General features: G+C 33.0%; 3 protein-coding genes across 3 annotated transcripts; 2 read left to right on the top strand and 1 right to left on the bottom strand.

The window, feature by feature from the left end:
- Positions 1 to 4,421: 4,421 nt before the first annotated feature.
- LOC18052204 (nudix hydrolase 2) lies at positions 4,422 to 8,274 on the top strand. The gene is made up of 9 exons (XM_006447750.2): positions 4,422 to 4,592; positions 4,785 to 5,035; positions 5,151 to 5,216; positions 5,499 to 5,636; positions 5,828 to 5,905; positions 7,430 to 7,480; positions 7,571 to 7,605; positions 7,698 to 7,806; positions 7,906 to 8,274. The coding sequence occupies exons 2-9, from the start codon at positions 4,832 to 4,834 to the stop codon at positions 8,104 to 8,106; spliced, it is 882 nt and encodes a 293-aa protein (XP_006447813.2). The 5' UTR covers positions 4,422 to 4,592; positions 4,785 to 4,831; the 3' UTR covers positions 8,107 to 8,274.
- Positions 8,275 to 9,369: 1,095 nt separating this feature from the next.
- Positions 9,370 to 11,074, top strand: LOC18052203 (nitrile-specifier protein 5). Its single transcript, XM_006447749.2, has 2 exons — positions 9,370 to 9,499; positions 9,907 to 11,074. Exons 1-2 carry the CDS (start codon positions 9,470 to 9,472, stop codon positions 10,864 to 10,866), a joined length of 990 nt encoding a protein of 329 aa, XP_006447812.1. The 5' UTR covers positions 9,370 to 9,469; the 3' UTR covers positions 10,867 to 11,074.
- A 1,209-nt stretch (positions 11,075 to 12,283) lies between these two features.
- On the bottom strand, positions 12,284 to 14,342 carry LOC112100747 (7-methylxanthosine synthase 1-like). Its single transcript, XM_024190143.1, has 4 exons — positions 14,007 to 14,342; positions 13,497 to 13,904; positions 13,124 to 13,384; positions 12,284 to 12,874 (listed from the first exon to the last, which is right to left on the bottom strand). The coding sequence occupies exons 1-4, from the start codon at positions 14,124 to 14,126 to the stop codon at positions 12,512 to 12,514; spliced, it is 1,152 nt and encodes a 383-aa protein (XP_024045911.1). The 5' UTR covers positions 14,127 to 14,342; the 3' UTR covers positions 12,284 to 12,511.
- Between the last annotated feature and the right edge of the window lie 8,318 nt (positions 14,343 to 22,660).

The raw sequence follows: 22,660 nt of genomic DNA, 5'->3' as shown, positions 1-22,660 counted from the left end.
ACACTTATCGTTGATTTACAAGTTTTATGTTACATTTGTAATTTTATGTTTTGTTTACCAATTATACATCATTCTACCACTCTTATGCCAATTTACTTATTTTACATTCTATTTACACATGTTATGTTTTATTTTATATTTTATTTTACACTTAATGTTGATTTACAAGTTTTATATTATATTCATAAGTTTTTGCTTTATTTACCAATAATATATCAATTTATAACTCCTTAATTTACTTATTTTGCCTTAACTCCTATGTTAATTTATTTATTTTACCTTTTTTTTACAAGTCTTATGTTCCATTTATTTTATATTTATTGTTGATTTACAAGTTTTATATTATATTTGTAGATTTTTATTTTATTTACCAATAATATATCAATTTACCACTCTGATGTTGATTTAGTTGTTTTACCTTTCATTTACAAGTCTTATGTTTTATTTACTTAATTTATTTTTTATTTTACACTTAATATTGATTTATAAGTTTTATTTTATATTTATCAATTTACCACTCCTATATTAATTTACTTATTTTACCTTTCATTTACAATTCTTACGTTCTATTTACATAATTTATATTTTGTTTTACACTTGATGTTGATTTACAAGTTTTATGTTAAATTTACATGTCTTATGTTTCATTTTACACGATTTATGTTTAATTACGGTATTGATGCCGTGATTTTAATTACGACATTATAGAATTACCCCCAGTCTTAGTATGAATCTCATCATGTGATATTTATTTACTAAATTGTGGTTAAATAATTTTATAAACTATAAAATCTATCATCTAACAGATGAGTGACACATAACATTAGAACTTAAGTTAAAAACTTAAATATTGGGATTTCTTACATTATTGCCTATCTTCAACCTAAAAACTTCTTTTCTATAATGACTAAAACATGCAAAATTTATATTGGTTCATTAAGATAATAAAATTGTTTCATATGGAAAGCAAGCATGGATTTGTTTATGCCATACCCCTTTTTTGGTTATTTATTGTATTTATCTAAATACACCCTCATACTTTAAAATTTCTCATAAATAACTTTTTTCATGTGCAATTACCTTACTACCCTCATAATAGGATGCTCATATATATTCAAGAAATGCTCAGCCCAAATACACGAATACAGCCGGGTATTTTCATAGATACACAACTAAAATAGAGTATTTTCATTGATACAAGATTACAGCCAGGTATTTCTAACTACATAGTGTCAAATTATTTTTTGTTAAGTGTATTATTTAAAGACAACAAGATAGTTTTGTACAATGTATGTGATATTAGAGGATGGTCATACACACTCAAGGAATGCTTAACCCAAATATATGAATATAGTTGGGTATTTTCATAGATACACGACTATAGTCAGGTATTTTCATTGATACAAGATTACTGACGGGTTTTTCAAACTACATAGTGTCAAATTATTTTTTGTTAAATGTATCATTCAAAGACAACAAGATAATTTTGTAAAATGTGCGATATATAACAGGATAGTCATATACATTTGTAGATACATGACTACAGTCTGGTATGTTTATTGATACATGATAACGGTTGAGTATCTGTCTAAATACACAACTACAGTATGAGATTTCATAGATACACGACTGTAGTCGAGTATCTTTAAAAAAACACACATTATCCATTACTGAAATATCAATTATTCATCTCTTAATAAATGACTGTAGTCAAGCACAATTAGATATACAAGACAATAGTCTGGTAACTTTACAAATACACGACTATAGTTGAGTATGTGGACATACTACAAAAACCACCTAAAACAATCATTATAATGATAACACTAATCGTTTTCTTCTAGAAAATAATCTACATCATCATCAGTCGTAATTGGAACGAGCGACATTGGATTGAATGTTTTAAGTTTGAACTTCATTTCAATGTCAAATTCATAAATATCAATAGAAATAGCCCGAGGTATTATTTCTATCAATTGTGCATACGTTGTAGAACGGGGCACTATGATCTCTCTTGTCTCTGTACCATTAAATCTATAATGGCCGTTTTGCTCAATCTATTCACCACAAAACATAATAGGCACACGTACTGAAGTCATTTCTTGCAATAATATAACACATGATTATACAACAAATAAAAAAAATAAAATAGTGCATATAATGAATTATGGAACCGTTTGCCCAATTAAACAACTGTAGTCGTGTAATTGCTCGTTTACATGACAACAGTCATGTAACTTGCTAAAATTCACAAATATAGTTCCGTAAACAGTCAGATGATATATTTAGTAAAAATAATGTATTCTTTACACTAACAGAATACTATTGTCATAACAACTACTATATTTTTGACACTTGCACGACTGTTATTGTGTAAATTCGTACATATACGAAAAAAGTTGTGTAACTTGTAAAAATACACAACTACAACCCAGTAAATAGTCAGAAAACATATTTCTTCCCCAGAAGATTTTTTTTAGTTTTTTCACTAATACAATACTAAGGTTTCATAACAATTGGAACATTTTATATATGTGCATGATTGTAGTGTGTAGTTCATACGTACATGACAATAATTGCATAACTTATCAAAATATATCACTACAGTCCACTAATAGTCAAAGGATATATTTAGTGAAAAAAGCACTAATAGAATGCTAAGGTGTCATAACAGTTGGAACATTTTGAACACTTGCACGACTATAGTCGTGTAAATTCATACAGACACTACTGCAGTTGTGTAATATGAGTGTAGAAAAAAATTTTGAGAATAAATTAGGGTTTTAACAAATGTAGTTAGAAAATTGATCGCATAACATATGCAAATGTAACCTAAATGTTTTTTTTTAATTTATCACAAACTAAACAAAATTCTAAAAATAATACAATGTAAAGAAAATAAATAAATCATATAAAATAAATAAAAAGGGAAAAGCATGAGAAAAACAAAAACAACACCAAGATTACGTTAAAAACTCGAAAAGCGGTGACGGTTAAAGATTGTAGAATAATGAGTGATAATACAACCACAAACTATTGTATAAACTTATCTTGTACAAACTGATTAAGCATTAATTCATTAGTTGAATGAAAATACAAAATAATAAAAATAGATTATGTGGGCCAGTAGATATTTAATTCAACCAATTTTATCATGCCACATCAATTTGTATAAAATAAATTTGTATGAGAGTTTGTGGTTATATTATTACTCACAGAATAATTGTATATATATTGATTGTAGAATGTAGCCAATCTGATCAAATGATTGTTTTAGCAAACACAAATGAAATTGTAAATGTTAATTTACTTGGGAGTGATGAATATTTGTATGGGTGTGCTAAGTAAATAAACGTTTATAATGAATAAGTTCAGCTGAGGGTGTTTTTGGAATTTTTAAGGGTATACAGCATAAAATAGAATCTATAAATTTAGTAGACGAACGTACAAAATAATAGTATTCAAAATGTTTTTTAAAGTAGAAATAATGTGATACTTGAAACTTTCTTAGTTTTGTAGGCATAATAAAGAGAGTTTTAGACGACAATATCCCGAAGGGCAAGTGTGATGATGGTTTACGTTTACTGATTTTCCAAACCTTAGCTAGGTAATCAACTATCATACTTGAGTTATTATTCTTACCAAAACAGTCTCTTTTTTTTTTTTTTCCTTTTTTTGGTTGCAACAAAAGCAATACAAATTTAAGTTGTGCCATTTTGTAAATTAACTTTAATTTTACGCCATTAAAGTCAAGAAATTAGAATTGAATAGATGGAACATACACTGATATTACCTAAAGAATTTCATATTACTATTAATTTTTTATTTCATCTTTTTGAAAAATTAGATAATCAGTAAAACTCAAAATTGATACGATTCTAGAGACTAGATAAAGAAAGCAGTTTGAAAACCGTTAGACGAAATCCTCGGGCCTCATATTACGTTAGAGTAGTGCTAGAAAGAGAGAAGTACAATAAAAAGACGAGAAAATTTTTTTTTTCTCTCTCTACCCACTCTCTCTCTTTACCCCTTTCTTCATTGTTTCTCTCATGTTTCTCTAAACAAAACATTTTCCATTACGTTAACAACACGGTGATGTAAACATTATCTCTTCCAAGACAACGTACATAATGATGCGTCAAAGAGCTCCCACGCGTCATTTTATTATAAAATGAAACAACGTGGAAACCAATAAACACAATGAATAAAAAAAAGAGACTAAAATAAATAGAACAATTAAATTCAGGAAGAAGCTGCGAATTAAATTTTACTCGTTCCATGCACGGACAGTCGGAAACCTCACGGCAAACACGCAGCAATGATCAAACAACTGACAGGAGCCTCTGTGGCGTTTCATTGACCAGTCCCGTCTACGACGTTACTGCCCTCTCGTCACCTTATATATTTCAGCATGCATTTGAACATCTTTTCATATGTGCGTCAGAATTGAGCGTATTTGATTTTAGTTCGCGCCTAGAATTTTTCAGAACCAACAAGTTAATTTAAATATACACTTTTGCCAGCTGAAGGCTAGCTCCTTGGCGTCTTATATATTTTTTGCAGCCCCATTTGATTCCATTATCGACCAATAGGTATACATATATATACATGCGAACAGATTAGTGCGTCTTCCGAGTGTTGTCAATTCTGGTTATTATTTTTAGTGGGTTTGCTCCTAACGCAATTTGCATTGTGGCTTGTGATATCATTGGCCATTTGCTTTATTTGTTTCAAAGTTGAATCATTGATAAACTTGACTTCATGCTTCATTACTCTTCGTTCAGGTCGCAGGCTAGAGTACAGAGGGTTCCAATATTAATAGATTGGAAACATGTCCAGCGATCCAATTTCAACGAATTTAATATCAGTTGAGGAGGAGCAGAACATGATGCCTGAAGATGGCGTTCGGTGTCCAGAATTACTCACTGCTGTTGGTGATTTGCATGGTGGGGTTACAGTAGATATGAAAAAGCCAATGGATTCTAAGGTCTTTTCTTCTAGGCTTAGAGCTTCATTATCGTTATGGAGGCAGCAGGTACATTGATATATTTAATTGCTAGCCATTAAATTTGTAAACTTTATTCCTACGTACGAATTATTCCAAGGGGTATGTTTTTTAACTAACTTGTGAGAATATTTACATCTTGCAGGGGAAGAGGGGTGTTTGGATTAAACTGCCTATTGAACTTGCTAATCTTGTTAAACCTGCAGTTCAGGTAAATACAAATATATATATACAATACGTAAATATGGTTATATATATATATATAGAGAGAGAGAAATGTTCCAATCCAGAATTTTAAAATGCGAGATAATCCGAGAAAGTTTTAAAACCGCATGATTTGAAGGCTTAAAATTGTAAGCCTTTAAAATCGTGCAGTTTTAAAATTTTCTCAGACTTTCCTACACTTTTCTGCACTTTAAAATTCCGGATCAGAAAATTAATATATATATATATATTTGATTTGATCCAAGTCCTTATTCTGAATTTTGTTCAGGAAGGATTTCGGTACCACCATGCTGAACCAGATTACTTGATGCTTGTCTATTGGATCCCGGAAACTGCTGATGTTCTTCCTGCTAATGCTTCTCATCGCGTTGGTGTTGGTGCTTTTGTCATGAACAATAAAAGAGAGGTATTGCCTCTCAGCTTCTGTTGATTTTCCACCTTAATTTATTAATTTCACATAAACCACGAGCACTGGCGCCCTTTATAAAAGTCCGGTCATGGTCAACAAAACTTGACTGGTTGACTTTTCCCTTTTTTCATTTTTTTTTCAATATTTGAATGCCGCTTAAGTTGAATTGTTCTACTTTTGGTTGGCAGGTTCTGGTTGTGCAGGAGAACAATGGAGCACTCAAAGGTACCGGCGTCTGGAAGCTTCCCACCGGGACCATTGAGGAGGTATACAGATTCAGCGTGTTGTGCTTTATAGAATTATATGAAAAACAACATATGGAATTTTGTGGGCCTAATTGAAAGTTAATGCTTGTCCTTTTCTCTTTTTTTTTTTTTTTTAAATTTAAGTATTCAGTTCAATATTTATATATTAAAAAGCATTTCAAAACACTTTTATTATCAAATATGTTACAACCAACAAGTGCGTAGATCAGCTCGCATGAGACTATTTTAATTTAACCAAGATTTTCGGTTTGAGATTTGGGAATGCAGCTACATTAAATACTTATTGAGCAAGTTTTATTGCCTTAATAATTCTACCATGCTCGAATCTGGATTAATTAAGGCCCAATGTAGTATACCAAAAAAAAAATTAAATATATTAAACTTTTATGTCTATTTTTTCTTTCTTTTTATAATAATATCCTTATAATGATATTTTTGTCTTCTTGAGGATATTAATGAAAAAAAATGTGAATACTTGTATTAAAAAAAAATCTCAAAACACTTTACTATTAAATTCTTACAATTCTATCCTTTTTTTTCTTTCCTTTTACAACAATATCCTTGAAACAATATTATTACCTTCTTGAGAATATTAATAAAAAAAGCTCATTTATCAAATTAACTTTAAAAGTAATATTAAAATTTTCGTAATTTTTTATGTTACTATTCTACTTTTAGGATTAATTTTGTAAATTATTTTTTATAAAACGACTATTTGTAAACATTACTTTAATTTATAAAATAAATTATTATTGCTTGACGTCTTCGCGTACATAAGGGGCTTCCCAAAACAAAATCATTTTCAAAGTATTTCGTACGCTTTAATTAGAACAAAAACATATTTTCTTGCACTTAATCTGAATCGTAGGATAGCTCAGTTTGTGATTCCAAATTAGCCATGTAAAGTTTTTTGTAAATATATAATTATTGACTAATTTACTAATTAAATTTTTATAAATTAATTAATTAATGTGAAAAACATTATTTAAAGGATACTATTGCAAAGGTAAAGAAAAAATAGAAAAAAAAGATAACATATTTAACTTCAAGAGTGTTTTGAAGTATTATTAAAATATAAGAATTAAACGAATATTTATCTGTCTAACTCATACTTAAAAAGATATATTAAAAATTAAGTTTAAAGTTTATTTTATATACATACATATACATACATCCATACACATACATACATGCATGCATGCATGCATACATACATACATACATATATATATATATATATATATATATATATATATATATATATATAATCTTGGATTTATTGTTAGTGGATGTGAGATGATTCCTTTAACATCCGTTAAGTTTTAGGGTGATTCTTGTCATGTAGTGAAATAATGTGATACTCGTTTCAGCAAAAAAATGATTCTATCAAGTATCAGGCAAAAATATAAGCCTGCACGTAACAAAGATGATAGAAAACATATCCCACGTCAAGTGAGATGGATTACTATGCGGCCAAATGATTTTTTAAGAACATTTAATAATCTGAAGTTTTACAATCCACAGGGTGAGGACATTTGTGCTGCTGCAGTGAGAGAAGTTAAGGAAGAGACTGGAGTAAGTGAAAAATGTGCAAATCCATAGAGCACAATCGAATTAGTATCAAGTCATTTTAATTCTAATTCAATTGCCTTTTTGTTGTTTCAGATCGACACAGAATTTGTTGAAGTTTTAGCCTTCAGGTAAGGAAACTTCGGCAGCTGCACTTGTCTCGGTTTTGGTTATCAAATTCTGTGGTCTTGACAGTGTTTGTGCTATTTGCTTAATGAAACAGGCAAAGCCACCGTTCATTTTTCCGGAAATCGGATCTGTTTTTTGTTTGCATGCTACGGCCACGCAACTTTGACATTCAGAAGCAAGACTCAGAGATTGCGGCTGCCCAGGTACTGAATATAATTGCGGAAGGTGATATTTGTACTGGTTTTGTTAACTCAATTAATCGTCATATCATATAGCGTTGTTTTCAAATTTTTCTTTTGCAGTGGATGCCGGCTGAGGATTACGCAGCACAACCTTACGTACTGAAACATCAGATGTTCAATTATATTTGCCAGATATGCCTAACAAAGTCAGAAAAGGACTATGCTGGTTTTTCTCCGATGCCTGTAACCACAGGCTCCGGGAAAGAAAGCCACTTGTACTTCAACAGCCGGTATTGTGATCCGTCTAACGGCCACCATTAGTCATCTGCAGGAAGATTCACCAGCAGATTATAGAACTCCATTGCAGATGCATGTATACTACAAAGCAGTTCTAACTGCAGAATAAAATAATTTTAAAAGGGTGGGTGACTTTTTTTGTTTTGAATTACATGAGAATAATGCTCAGATTACAACTTATATTATATGAGATTTACAACTGATATTTACAATCAGATAATTACTGGGCCTAATTTACATTAATTCTTATATAGCACTGCCGAGATTTTACTCTTTCTAATATTCGAGGGGTGTCTACTCCACTCACATTTCGAAAGGTAGAAGATTGTCTTTACTTAATAATTAAGGAAGGAAATAAACCCCTACATGCGTCGCGGGGGCTCGAACCGCTGCGCTCACAGTTATAAGTACAGGGTCCTGGCCACTGGGCGAAAGGGTGGGTGACTTGGTTGCTCATAATTATTCATAATATTGTTTCATGTTGATGTAATAACAAAAGGTTGTATAAATGGCCTTTAACTATTCAATTTGTAGCAGAGATAAATGCTTATACATACGTCTGGGGTTCATGTGATTGTGGTGAGATTCGTGCTCTCAAAGGCAAAACAAAATAACAAATAATTAATCCTTGGCAACGCATGATGATGTAAGGCGCAGGGAGGCATCATGCCTTGTAGTTGGAGAATGAGACAAATTTTTTTGGGTGTATTTGGTATCTAAATATTACATTAAATGGTTAATTTAGATTCGAATCGGGTAAGACTATTAAAACAATAAAACTCTTTTAATAAATATTTAATATAACTCCATTTTTAAGTTTCGAACCAAAAATCTTAGTGAAATTATTCCAGTTAATCTACCAACTTGTTTGTAAATAACACTAATTTTAATAAACTACAAACAGGCACATCCGGGGCAGGTGGTGGTCAGTGAAAAGAAGAAATAAGGAAAACATTTTAAAATTGTTTTGATGAAGCAATTGGGTTATTAGCTTCCAATAGAACTTTTGACAGCGACTTGGGCTCATTCCATGCCACGACACAAGAGAATCTAAATTATATTTACTTAAAACACCGTGATAATGGCTAATTTTGCAGCATAAGTTGACCAACACTTCCTGGAATATTGTTACAAGTTGAGGTGCATCCATGTAGTTTAGACATAGGACTTTTTGTAAGCGGGTTCATGTGCTGTGCATTACCCAGATATGCCTAACCTCGGGGGGGAAGTTACGATATTAGCCTCAGTTAAAATATTTTAGATATAAATACAAGTGGTTGCAAGTTGGAACCCAGAGCCAGAAGAAAGAAATCAGGCTGCAGAGTGGAGACTGGAGAGTAACTCTTGGGTCTTGGCCATTCTCCCCTATCCTTTTCCCAAGTCATAAATGGCTTCTGCCAAAGGCACATGGATCAAGGTTTGCTTTTATTACTCTTTCCATATTCTGCTCTGATATTATTTTCTGCAGACCCAACCGAATTATCTATAATTGGTTGGTTGTCTATTTTGATTATCGTTCAACTGCCGCTGCTGGATAATTATTACAGGTAGTGGGTTTGGTTTTCTTCATTCCGTTTAGGGAATGCTTGTAAATTTCTTGGAAGCCTGCCTATCTAAAAGTCATCAAGAGTTAATGGAGAGTCAATTCTTAATTCATTTACAGATCATTTTGATTTCTTCAAAATGGAAAATGACAAAATTATTTGGTTTGCTGACACGCGATCGAGAATGGTTTTTATTATCCCAAATTGACTACAAATCAGTCAATTTTGTACATGTAGTTGTTCAATATTAGCATTTTTGGTTGTGATCTTCGTTTTTCAGCTTGACCAAAAGGGTTCCGGGCCTGGAGCCAGAAGCTCGCATGCAATTACCATAGTAGGACAAAAGGTCTATGCTTTCGGGGGCGAGTTCACACCACGTGTCCCGGTTGACAACAACCTCCATGTCTTCGACCTCGAAACCCTAACATGGTCTGTGGCCGATGTTACTGGGGACGTCCCTCCGCCACGCGTCGGTGTCACAATGGCTGCGGTTGGACATACCATCTATATGTTTGGTGGTCGGGATGGTACACACAAGGAGCTCAATGAGCTGTACTCTTTTGACACGCGTACAAACCAGTGGACCCTATTATCTAACGGTGATGCTGGCCCCCCTCATAGGAGCTACCACTCAACGGCCGCTGATGATCGACACGTGTACATCTTCGGCGGTTGTGGTGTTTCAGGCCGGCTTAATGATCTATGGGGTTTTGATGTTGTTGATAGAAAATGGATCCAATATCCATCGGCAGGGGAGAACTGCAAGGGTAGAGGTGGGCCCGGGTTGATAGTGACCCAGGGGAAGATATGGGTTGTGTATGGTTTTGCTGGAGTGGAAGTGGATGATGTGCATTGCTTTGATCCAGCCCATGCACAATGGGCCCAGGTAGAGACGAGCGGCGAAAAACCAACAGCTCGGAGCGTATTTTCTACTGTTGGGATCGGAAAACACATAGTCGTCTACGGCGGAGAAGTAGACCCCAGTGACTTGGGCCACCTTGGGGCCGGAAAATTCGCCGGTGAACTTTACTCATTGGACACTGAGACATTGGTGTGGACACGGTGGGATGATGGGCCCGGCTCAGATCATCATCCCGGGCCTCGCGGATGGTGTGCATTTGCTGGTGGGCTTAGGGGTGGAAAACATGGACTACTGGTATACGGTGGCAATTCTCCAAGTAATGATAGGCTTGATGACATTTACTTCTTTACTCCTTGCTTGGATGGGATTGAAGATTAATCATTTTGATAATGATGGTGATGTAATTATGGCAATATGCGTATGAGAGAAATCGTGGAGTGTGTGTGTTTGTGTAGAGCAAGTCCTTGAGCGGTGAATAAATAAATATTAAGGCAGATAAGAACTGAGAAGTTATAATGTTACATGCAATCATGATGTGTGTGTGTAATATATGTAGCTGTTTACTACTTCTTTCTCAACGAAGTGATATCAGTTGTGTGAATTCTCCCAAGACCTTGATGGAAAACGTTTGAATAGATCAACCGATGTAGCTAAACTTGACAATTAATGTACATTTACAATGATTCCACTAGTGAATTTAGAAACTTAGTTCATTGTTAGTAAAAAATTAATAATTTATGAAATTGACCGTTATATCTAAATTTCTTTGTACTCAAAACAATATTTTCTAAAAGATAGAGAAACTTTTTTGTTAAGCGGGGTCAATTGCCCACACTACCTTCCATGTAAATCTATACTTGAATCTGGGTGCTTTAAAATTATTGAGTATATTAGAATATTATTAGGCAATGATATCTAGTCTCATATTCATATATATATATATTTTGGTACATAGGGAGCTCCCAAAGAGGGTTAAGACGTTACTAGACGGGGAATAGACAACCCCATACGTATCATTCCGGACAAAAGGATTAATAAAGGCTGGTGGGGAGCTAAAAATATGGAGGCCCTCGTATTCACATTTTAAACAGATATTAGACAAGAACACTCCAGATACACATATAATAGAGTGAAATTACTAATGGTACCTCTAATTAAGATACTGCAAGTGATTATACAGCGTCTAGGTAGATATCTACTCTTCTGAACAAAGCCTGATAAATGTTGTGAATTCTCTCCGGAATTGATCTAATTAAGTACAAGCCGGGCTATTGTAAATTTGTGATAAGTTGTGTGCATGGCTACTGTTTCCTTGATCACCTCCATTGCGTGCCCAGTACTTGTCCAATGACTAGTTGACATTGTTTGTTATGAAAAGTTACTAAGCTGCTAAAGAATGGTTGGTCGAATTAATTAGGAAAATTTACATAAATAGCCTAAAATTTTTAAAATTTTTCAAAATCAGCCAATTTAATTTTTTATATTATGACTAGGAAATTATATTTTTTTAAAACATATTTACCGTTATTACTCTCAACAAAATACCATACAAGTACCACTAAGTATCAAAAACCCCACCACTCTCAACAAATTAACGAATTCATGAAACAATATGGGCGATATTTTAAATGTTGCTTTCTAATAATGTGGGTTCAACAAAGTACCATACGAGTACCACTTTTAGAACAATCAAATTTCTAGTAAAAATGAAGGAGGGGATGGGAAAAAAAATATTCGATAAACACTAATAACAAGAACAACAACCAACAACAACAATATTGGATGCTTGCCGCAAGTGGGTCCCATTGAAATACCAACATAAAACAATATAAAATAACGTGAGTACATGCATTGGTGCATAACCTTAATTAATACAAACCTTAGTCATTTCACGTAAAGTGATATGTATTAAAGAAAGCACAAACAAATACAAGAACGAGCACAACAGAGCTTCACGTAAGATAAGAACAGAAAGCAATAAACGTACGAAACATTTATTTTATTTTTTTGGAAATAACATAATTCATTTCTTTATCAAGTAAATGAAGAGAACTGTGTAAGCTCCTAGCCCCATTTCCAAATGTGCACTTATCTTGATTGTAAATCGATGGAACAAATCATCCATGATTGCACTTCCAAAATGATTGGCCAGAAGGGACTCTGAGACTGCTCTTATATTATCTGCCACGTTCTTGGCTCTTGCGTGCTCGTTTAACTCCAAGCCTTTGTTATTGTTCTCATAGCCTACTGACCAACTTATATGCGACGTTTCAAGCTGATGGATGTTAAAGGATCCTTCTCTTTCAATTACTTGTCTTACTTCTTCAACACAAGGGTTATACATCGGAAAATGAAATGGCTCCAATTTTGATACTTCAATCAAACCCTAAATAAGTTCAAAAGAAAGAGTAAATCTCTTTAAAATATATATAATTTTTTCACACACATACAAATGTCTGAGCTAGAGATGTGAAACATAATGATTGATTTTTACAAGTGCATATCATAATTACTTTGTTACAATATAACATCTTTAGTGAGAATTCACCTAATAATTTTCATGTAAGAGAATATATATATATATATATATAATATAGTGGTATGTTTGTGTTCAAAAAGGGGAGAGAGAAGATACCTCATAGACCATGTCATTTAACACCATTCCCATCAACTCGAAAACACCAGTATGGTATTTATCATTACCTATAAAGTTAAGAACCATACGGCCTTCAGTTTTTAACTCTTCCGATCGAAATTTGAGAAATGATGTGAAATCAATCTCAAATTGATCCAAGTATGCTTTATGCACACTGAAAGGGCTACAGGTTTTTGCTACGCAGACATCCCTTTTATTTAATAAAGGAATTCCACATTCACTTACTAGCTCTTTGGGCACCTGTTAAAACATAAAATTGACGTATTATAAGAATATGATTTTGTACACTATTTTTTTAAATTTTTAATTTTTTTATTATCTTTAAAAGAATAAATGGGACGGGTTCGTTTACCCGAGAGAGCCAGTGAAGACAGAAAGAAGAGTAGACCAAGTTTAGGAAACACGGAGGAAATAGCCTTCCATGGAAAGATCCAGGGGCTGCAGCAATGAAACATGAACCAAAATCGTCATGGCCCCTCTCTGTCTTCAATCTCTCATAAAAGCTTGGAAGAGATTTGGAAACGGTATTGAAATCATTTCCAGGAAGATCATTGAGAAAAGCATGCAGTATTGGTGGCTTATGTTTCAAGCGGCTGCAAATAGTGTCCAGTGCCTCTATAACTTGCAATGTTGGCAAAAATGCATTAGGCCCTGAAGAACACCCCATATCTGTAAATCTGATGCAATCTGGGAAGCCATTGCAATACAAATCAAACAAGCTTTCATGCAGTAGGGGCTTTGTTTTCAAGGTTGCCTCCCTCTGAACAAAAGAATGGAAAAGATAAGAAAATTTATAAACAGAAGAAATTAAAGTGTGAACATCAAGAAAGAGGGAAAGTGAGATTGAAGTTTATAAAGTGACCGATGGCGCTGAGTTGTTTGCATAGCTGTTATCTCCTTCTCCTCCATTCATGAACAGAACTTGTTCTACTTGCATGGCTCCATTTTTGCTAGAACCTTGCCCTAATTCCATGCTTCTCATCTGAGTGAATGATCTTCGTCGTGTCCCTTGCTCTAGTTCTAAGCCACTTACGGTTTATATACAGAAATCAATGGAATTTAATGGGACTCTCATCTAAATTTTTCCCTCGAAAAATAATTAGTTTCAGTTTCACTCGTAACCGGCTACCCCTCATGTACTAGATGACAAAATAAGAATAGCATTATTGTGCTTAATTTTTAGAAGGAAAAGTGTTAATGTTTTACCATCCTTTGAGGATGTTTGCTTTGAAAAAAAAAAGGAAACGAAAGAAAAGAAAAGAAAATTGTACCATCCATAAAATTATTTTAATATCCTCTTCAAACCAAAAGTTAAGATTGGGCTATTTTTAAAAACCTCACCTGAGGTTTGATATAATTTCAGTTAGATGGTGAAATTGATTGTATTTTCACTTACCTCCCCTCCCGTTAGTATACATACGCGTATAACATTAGTATTTGAGGGCAAAAATGTAAAAAACATGCTAAAAATCTAAAAAAATCAAGTAACAATAAAAAAATGGTTTGAAATTCATTGGATAATTGTATTATTCGATTACACACAATATCTATTGTGTAAAAGAGTTAATTTCTCTTTCTCCAGCATAAAAAAGCAATGGAGATTTCTTTCTCTCACATTAACAATCAAAGCATTTTTCACTCGACTCCCCTATTCTCAGTTGCTGGAATAAAAAGAAATAAACACAAAGAGCATATATAACCCATGAAGAAGACAAACATGGTGGTCAGAGAAGGCGACCGACCGGTGACGATCGACAGCGGTCGGGATATGCCACTGGTATTGAAGTTTGTAAGAGGTTAATTACTTTATCAAAGTCTAAAATTTTTAAATACCTTTGATTTTCTTGTTTTTGGAGATTTTATAAGTGGTTGTTGGTTGTGTTTGATTTGTCTTGTTTATGGGTTGGTGGTGAAAAAATTGATTAAAAGGAGAATGGGTTCAGACATATGTGGCCATAAGTTGAAAAAAATTGTTATTAGTTTTTTTATGTTTGTGATTTACACCATACATAGTGTAATAAAGTATATAAAGCCAATAATTTGCTATTATTATGCAAATGAGTATGCAAAACAGAAGTAGTCTTAGTTGTAATTTTTATTTTTCTGACCAAAGTTTGCTCAAGTTGATATGTTTATGAATTTGCATTGTTTTTGTATGTCTATCGCACAAATACAGTTCCTGCGATTTTAAGCGACAGGGCCTGTCCCCCATGCGACAGACTCACGTTGCACGAACACAGTTTTTGTGTTTTTGGACGACAACGTTGTCGCCCGTGCGACGGCTTAGGTTGCCCGAATTCAGCTTCTGTGTTTTTGGGCGACATGATAGTATTATGGTGCAACAAGCATGTCACACTAAAAACACAATTTGTGTTTAATATTAATTCAAAATAAAAATAGTACACACACACACACATATATTATCATCACAATTATTATTAATATCTTTATTAAAATGTATTACTATTATCATTATTTTTCTTTATTATTGTAATTGTTGTTGTTGTTTAGTAATGTTATTATTATTATTATTTTTAATTATTACTTTGCTTTCACTTATTAACGTGTGCATATTTACATATGATAGGAGCGAAAGGCCAGTTGTTCCACTGGAACCTACAGCAAAAATGGACTGGTTTGACTTAGCAAACGAGAATGAGTTTGCTCTCCTTGATTTGAATTATGAGGTTCACATTGAGCAAGTGACGGCAATAGAAGATTCTCTTGAGAGGATGCCGGCAAATTAAGAAGTCGTATCATCTTTTTGTACTCAGTCATTGATACAAGATTAAGTTTTTGTATATTTTGTATAAATGTGATACTAACAAACTCACATTATAGTGACAATGACATGTATAAAGTATAACTCAGCTATCATAGCACACTGTTAGTGTAGTTGTTATTTTTGTTATTTTTGTGTATATGGGTGGTTACCGGATGTATAGGCTGATGAAATTCAGTCAATTTGTGACTGTCACCAATTGTAAGCTGCGGAAATGCACATGTGACTATAATTTAAATTACGGTGCCATTTTACTTAGTGTTATTTTCCAATTCAATTAACTCCTACTAATGTTTTTTTTTCCTCTCGGTACAAATTTAAATGTTTGTTATTTGTTATTTGTGTTGCTGGTTTGATGACATATAACTTGATGGTTTGGAATTTACTTATTTCTTTAAACAAGTAAAATATTAGTGGTTTGGTGGTGATGGAATCCCTTAACATATTTTGGAGACTGGTATAGTCTATTGCTGAGAGAAGTAAATTATTTTTTAGTGATTTTTGATTTCACGTGTTAGTTAAACAAATTTTCTGTAATTTGGGGAGACATGTACCTGTACCCCGAGAGACGGTGCCTGTCACTCTAAATCACAAGCACTTGTTGCGATAGGCCCTGTCGCGCATGCAATTTTCCATAAATGTAAAATACCCTCTTAAGCTAGTTGTTGTAAACTTTTCATGCTAGATAATGAGCTTACAAAATAGGACTTCGCATGAATGCACCATCAACACCTTAATCTACCTAAAATGAGACAAACAAACCCCAAGAGGCATTTTGTCGAGCACCTCATGTGCCATTTATTAACTACCAATTTCAGTAAACCATTTTTAATATTTACACACCAATCAATCCTAATGCTCATCTATAATCATTTATATACCCATTTGTCATCAATCAATCTTAGGAAAACGAAAAACAAAAAGAATTTACAATATAAGGCTTGCCAAAATTACCGAAAATTAACTTGATATATTGCGGCCAAAATGGCAGAAGTAGAGCCACGTGCTGCCGGAGATCAACTTGCTGTCAAACGCATGTCCAACCGCCGTCCCCTGTTGCCGGAAAACTTAAGACCTAGGTTTAATTTGGAGAGAAGAGAAGGTATATATTTGGCAAGCTATTTTCGTCGTACCCTTACTTTGTTGGCGCCAAAATTTTTGGTTGAATAATTAGTTTGGATATTTCAGTCATTTCTCAAGTCAACTAACAGTCAAGTTGTATGTATACTAACGACAAGGGAGGTAAGTGAGAATACAATCAATCTCACCATCTAATTGAAATTATATCAAATCTCAGGGGAGGTTTCAAAAAATAACCCGGATGAGATTATAATTTTATTTTTGAATAAAATTACACTAAGAGAAAAATTAAAAAATCTATTTAGAATTCCACTCTTCAAAGTTATTATTTTATCCCCTTATTTTTCATCAATGAAGTTCGCGATCACATCACACGACAGTGACATTTAGCCAGATGAGGCCGGGAGGCTTTTGATTTGAAAGAAATAATATCCAGTAGGCACTAACAATTATTAATTAGATTAGGATCCACTTCTTCTCCTACTAATTACTCAAACTAAGAAAAAGTGGAAGGCTTCCCATCTCAAATCTGAGTGTGTGCATGCCTATATGAAGATAATTAATTAAAAACATATTAAAAGTTCTTAAACAAAACAGTGGCCTTTTAATTTGTACTTTTTCTTAGTGCTAACCTTGGCTGAATCACTAAATTTCACCGGTCGCACAGCAAATGACATTTTCAATGGTTTCACAATATAACATAAGTTCCTAACACATCAACAGTTGTGGTTGGCAAATGCATTTTCTTAGATAGTTTAATTAACACGTCTCAATATCTGTTATGTTTGATTGAGACTTTGAGACTTCGCTGCCAACACTCTAACAATAAATGGTTTTGGAATCGGTGCTTGATATATTTGGGATTGGATATCGACGTAATATTAGGTATGAAAAAGCGTACTTCCACCCGGCCCTTAATTACCTAATATAATGAGCCCTTACGGGGATTTTTGCTATGCCCATTCTTATATAGGTAGATTGTTAATTTCCAGTTAACAATTTTGGTTACAAATTATAATCAAACACGTATGATGAAAATGGCCACAGCCCACCCACATGTTCAGTCTCTGTTTTTGCAAAAATAGTTGTTCATATGCCATTGACAGGCGTTGTCTTTACTTTCACTGCGAGCGCGAGAGATATTTTGCTTCATCAAATTCAATAGCCCTTCAATACGCCGAATTTAAATTAGTCGAGTCTCAATATAGTTTTTCAATACCAAATTATATAGAGTTGGACCATTGGCACCCCTCTAATCTCTTCATAAGATTCTATTTTTAATTATTTTTATTTTATTTTCGAAAATGCCCCTTTTTTAGATACACTTTTTTAAGTTTTCAATTTTCATTTGATTTGTTTTATTGTTAAAACTCAAAGTATTATTGTGCTATCTTTTTCATTATTTTCAATTTTATTATTACCCTACACACAAATTAAAAAGTTATATGGGTGATAAGTTTTTTAGTGTTAATCATTGGTTGAAATAATACCAATTTCAAATTATAATATCAAAGCAATTTTAAGTATAAAAATATTTAATAAATAAGGAATCAAAAGAGAACAATAGATTATCCTAAATTTGTACAATTTATTTTCATTAAATAGGAAGTAACATATATATATTTTTTTAAAGGATTGATTATGAATTAAGTAGTTTGCTGGAAAAAAAAATTATATGTGTTTAATTTTCAGTTATCTTTAGTTGTAATTTTATTTAAAGGGGATTTTATAAGAATAATGCAGGGGTGCCAATAGCTCGGCTCAATTATTTAATACATTGAAAAATTCAATAGCCCTTCCCTTTTACTTCGACATTGGAATTTTCTTGGCCTTCGTGGGCTGTTGAATTTGACTCTGTTATTTAATATGGGATTTGCTGATTTTCTTTTGGTCTTTCTGATTATAGGCCTCCTTTGGCCTCGTTGATTCTGGTCTAACATCAATTGAGTTACCCAATTTTGGTATAAAAGGTACACGCTCTGAGAAAAGAGTTTTATCAACTACTAAAAAATAATTTTACTTGGTCCCACCCGTTATCAATGGGATCAGGGATACTTTCAGCAAGAAATATATCGAAGAGTCAGTGCTGGACTGACTCATGCTCCTTTAGGTTATTTAAATTCTGTGGGTGGAGTAGCTACCGAGATCAATGCAGTTAATTATGTCTCTCCGAGAACTTGGTTAGAAGTTATTAAATCCATCACTCAATAAATTACTGACACAAAATGTAGAGATTCTTATTGGGATGTATGCCATTATTGCTCGATTATATTCATACTATATATATATAGTACGAATATAGACCAGAATTCTGAACTTCACCAATGTCCAATAAACTATTAAGATATATAGTTTAATACATTGAAGTACATGGTAAGTAAAAAGACAAAAATTATAGATTCAATACAATATAATTTGTCTTGTAATTTACTGAAATCTGAATTTTTTGTCTTTTACCCTGTCCGTTATTTTAAAGTAAGGGATTCCATTATTAGAAGGGAACTATATATTTATATATATTAATGAAGATGAGAAGTTATGCGCGGGTGCTCTCAATAATATTGAGGGTATTAATTCAAGTTCTCATGGATCCTCTTTTCCCTTTCCACAATTAAAAAAACAGGAAATATGCATGGTAGTTTTACATGCAAGGTTATTAGTGAAAGAAATAAATTTTTTATCCAGTCCCAACAAATTTTTAAATTTTATTATAAATGAATGCATAGAAAGTTTCAATAAATATAAGTCTTGAGAGTAATATATATGTGTAGGTTGTAATCATTAAAAATAAATATAAGCTATTAACTTTAGTTTTAATTTGGTCTATCAAGTGCATTGTTGAATTTAATTATAAATGGCACTGAGAACAAATTTTCACGATGAACTGAATAAAATCTTCTCCAAAGGACCAAGGCTATCAAAGAAATGTGATAGGTTAATTTCTTCTATATATTATAAATTAAAATGGAAAAAACTAAAACATTAAGTGGGAATAAGTAATTGTCAAAAAATTTTAAGGGTGGGGATATTTCCGCTCCAATATTTTTGTATATCCATCCCACTTCTAGAAAATAATTGCAGTGAATTCACAACATTCTCAAAAAATATAAATCAATAAAAGTTTTGTTTATTTAATCAAGTCCTTCCATTAACTTTTTTATTAGGTTTCTTTGACCATATTTAATCATAAACTTTAATATAAGTTTTATTTTACTATTTTATTATTATGATATAAAATAATCAAATTGTCCCAAAAAACAAGAGTTACTGTATCTAATAATTTAGGTATTTAATTTTGTGACTTATAATACATTTTTTTAAATGAAATCTAATTATTATTTTCACCACACTTCCATGTAAATGACATATATTTGACTGTCCAATAATTTACATGAGTATTGTGCCATAAAGACACCAAGTTAGTTTAATTAAAATTTAATAATCATACTAATAAAGTAGTAATAGAAAAAATGAGTTTGGTATAAAATTAGAAAAATATTGAAGTTAAAGTAAATTCTTGGTAGTGTTGCCTTATAAGGCTAAAATAGTCAATTTAAACTTCTGCCAGAGCAGTCTTTATAATCAAATTCAAATATAATAAAAAAATCAAATTATGATAAATTCAGTTAATTAATTCTCCAATGTTCTTCTTTATTTGAAATTTTTTAAAAATAATGTACACTTTGTAATTATTTTTAAAACATGGGGTGGGTTTACAGAAATTTTGGAATGGAGATATCATCACCATAAATAGAAACATTGAATACTTGCAGCCCTTGGGTTCCATTGAAATACCAACATAAAACTGTTGAGTTGATTTTGTTACTACTTAGTCAAAATAAAATTCCTATTGTTAAAGGTGACGTTATTTGTTGATTTTAGTCTTCCATGTCTTTAGGAGTCAGTTAAACTTGGTTCCTGTTTTGTTGCTTGGTTCGTTATGTAAGGCTATTTAATAGCCAAAGTTATTCTCATTTTAATAACAGTTAGAATTCTTCTATACTCTGTAGCTTTTAACATTTGGTATCAGAGCTTTTCTCCAGTGGGCCTGAGAATAGAAAGCTGCAGCTTTTGAGTGACTTGTATTCAAGAAAAACTAGAGAAGAAAGAGATGGCAAGTGAAGGGAGTTTTGTTCAGCCTGCGATTCCACGCTTCGATGGTCATTACGACCATTGGAGCATGCTAATGGAGAACTTCCTTAGGTCCAAAGAATATTGGAACCTTGTGGAGATTGGTTTTGTTGAGCCTGCAGACGGAGCTGCTGTAACGGAAGCACAACAAAAGAGCCTCGATGAGATGAAGTTAAAGGATAGGAAAGTGAAGAATTATTTGTTTCAAGCAATTGACAGGACCATCCTTGAAACAATTTTAAAGAAGGACACCTCAAAACAGATATGGGACTCAATGAAAAAGAAATTTGAAGGTAATGCTCGGGTGAAACGTTCCATCCTTCAAGCACTAAGGAGAGATTTCGAGACCCTTGAAATGAAACCAGGTGAAATTGTTATTGATTATTTCTCAAGAGTCATGTCAGTAGCTAATAAGATGAGAAATTATGGAGAGGATATGCAAGATGTTAAAGTGGTAGAGAAGATTCTTCGATCATTGACTGAGAAGTTCAATTATATTGTTTGTTCAATTGAGGAGTCAAAGAACATTGATCAGCTTTCAATTGATGAGCTAGAAAGTTCACTAATTGTTCATGAGCAGAAATTTCATAGGAATAATGGAGAGGAACAGGCGCTGGAGATAACACATGAGAATAGTTCAGGAGCAAGAGGTCGTGGTAGAGGAGGTTTTCGAGGAAGAGGAAGAGGACGGGGCAGACAACAATTTGACAAATCCACAGTGGAGTGTTATAATTGTCACAAACTTGGACATTTTCAATGGGAGTGTCCAAGTAATGAGATAAGAGCAGATTTTGCAGAGACTCAAGAAGAGATGTTGTTGATGGCATGCGTAGATGTGAACAAGGACAACAAGGAAGATATGTGGTATCTTGACTCGGGCTGCAGCAATCATATGTGTGGAAAAAAGGAATATCTCTCAGATCTAAATGAAAATTTTAGAGATTCTGTGAAGTTGGGCAACAATTCAAGCATGACTGTAATAGGAAAGGGTAACATCAGGTTACAAGTGAATGGAACAACACAAATTATTACCGAAGTTTTCTATGTACCTGAATTGAAGAGCAACCTGTTGAGCATTGGGCAATTGCAAGAAAAGGGGCTTACTGTTCTGTTCCAACATGGAAGGTGCAAGGTGTTTCATCATAAGAGAGGTTTGATCATGGATACAAAGATGTCTGCAAATCGAATGTTTATATTGCAAGCTATTTCTAAACCTATAACATCTGTTTGTTTCAATACAATTACTGAGGATCTGGTGTAGCTCTGGCACTGCAGATATGGACATTTGAGTTTTACGGGTTTAAAAACTCTTCAACAAAAGGCAATGGTGAATGGTTTACCACAACTTAAAACTCCTTCAAGGCTATGCAAGGACTGTTTGGTGGGCAAGCAGCACAGGGATTCATTTCCAAAAAGAAGCAGCTGGAGAGCTTCCCAAATCCTTCAGTTGTTACACGCTGATATTTGCGGACCGATCAAACCGATCTCCAACAGCAAGAAACGGTATTTACTTACCTTTATTG

Source organism: Citrus clementina, unplaced genomic scaffold, assembly GCF_000493195.1.
Source record: "Citrus clementina cultivar Clemenules unplaced genomic scaffold, Citrus_clementina_v1.0 scaffold_2, whole genome shotgun sequence".
NCBI lineage: Eukaryota > Viridiplantae > Streptophyta > Magnoliopsida > Sapindales > Rutaceae > Citrus > Citrus x clementina.
This window is presented reverse-complemented; position numbering and strand designations above follow the sequence as displayed.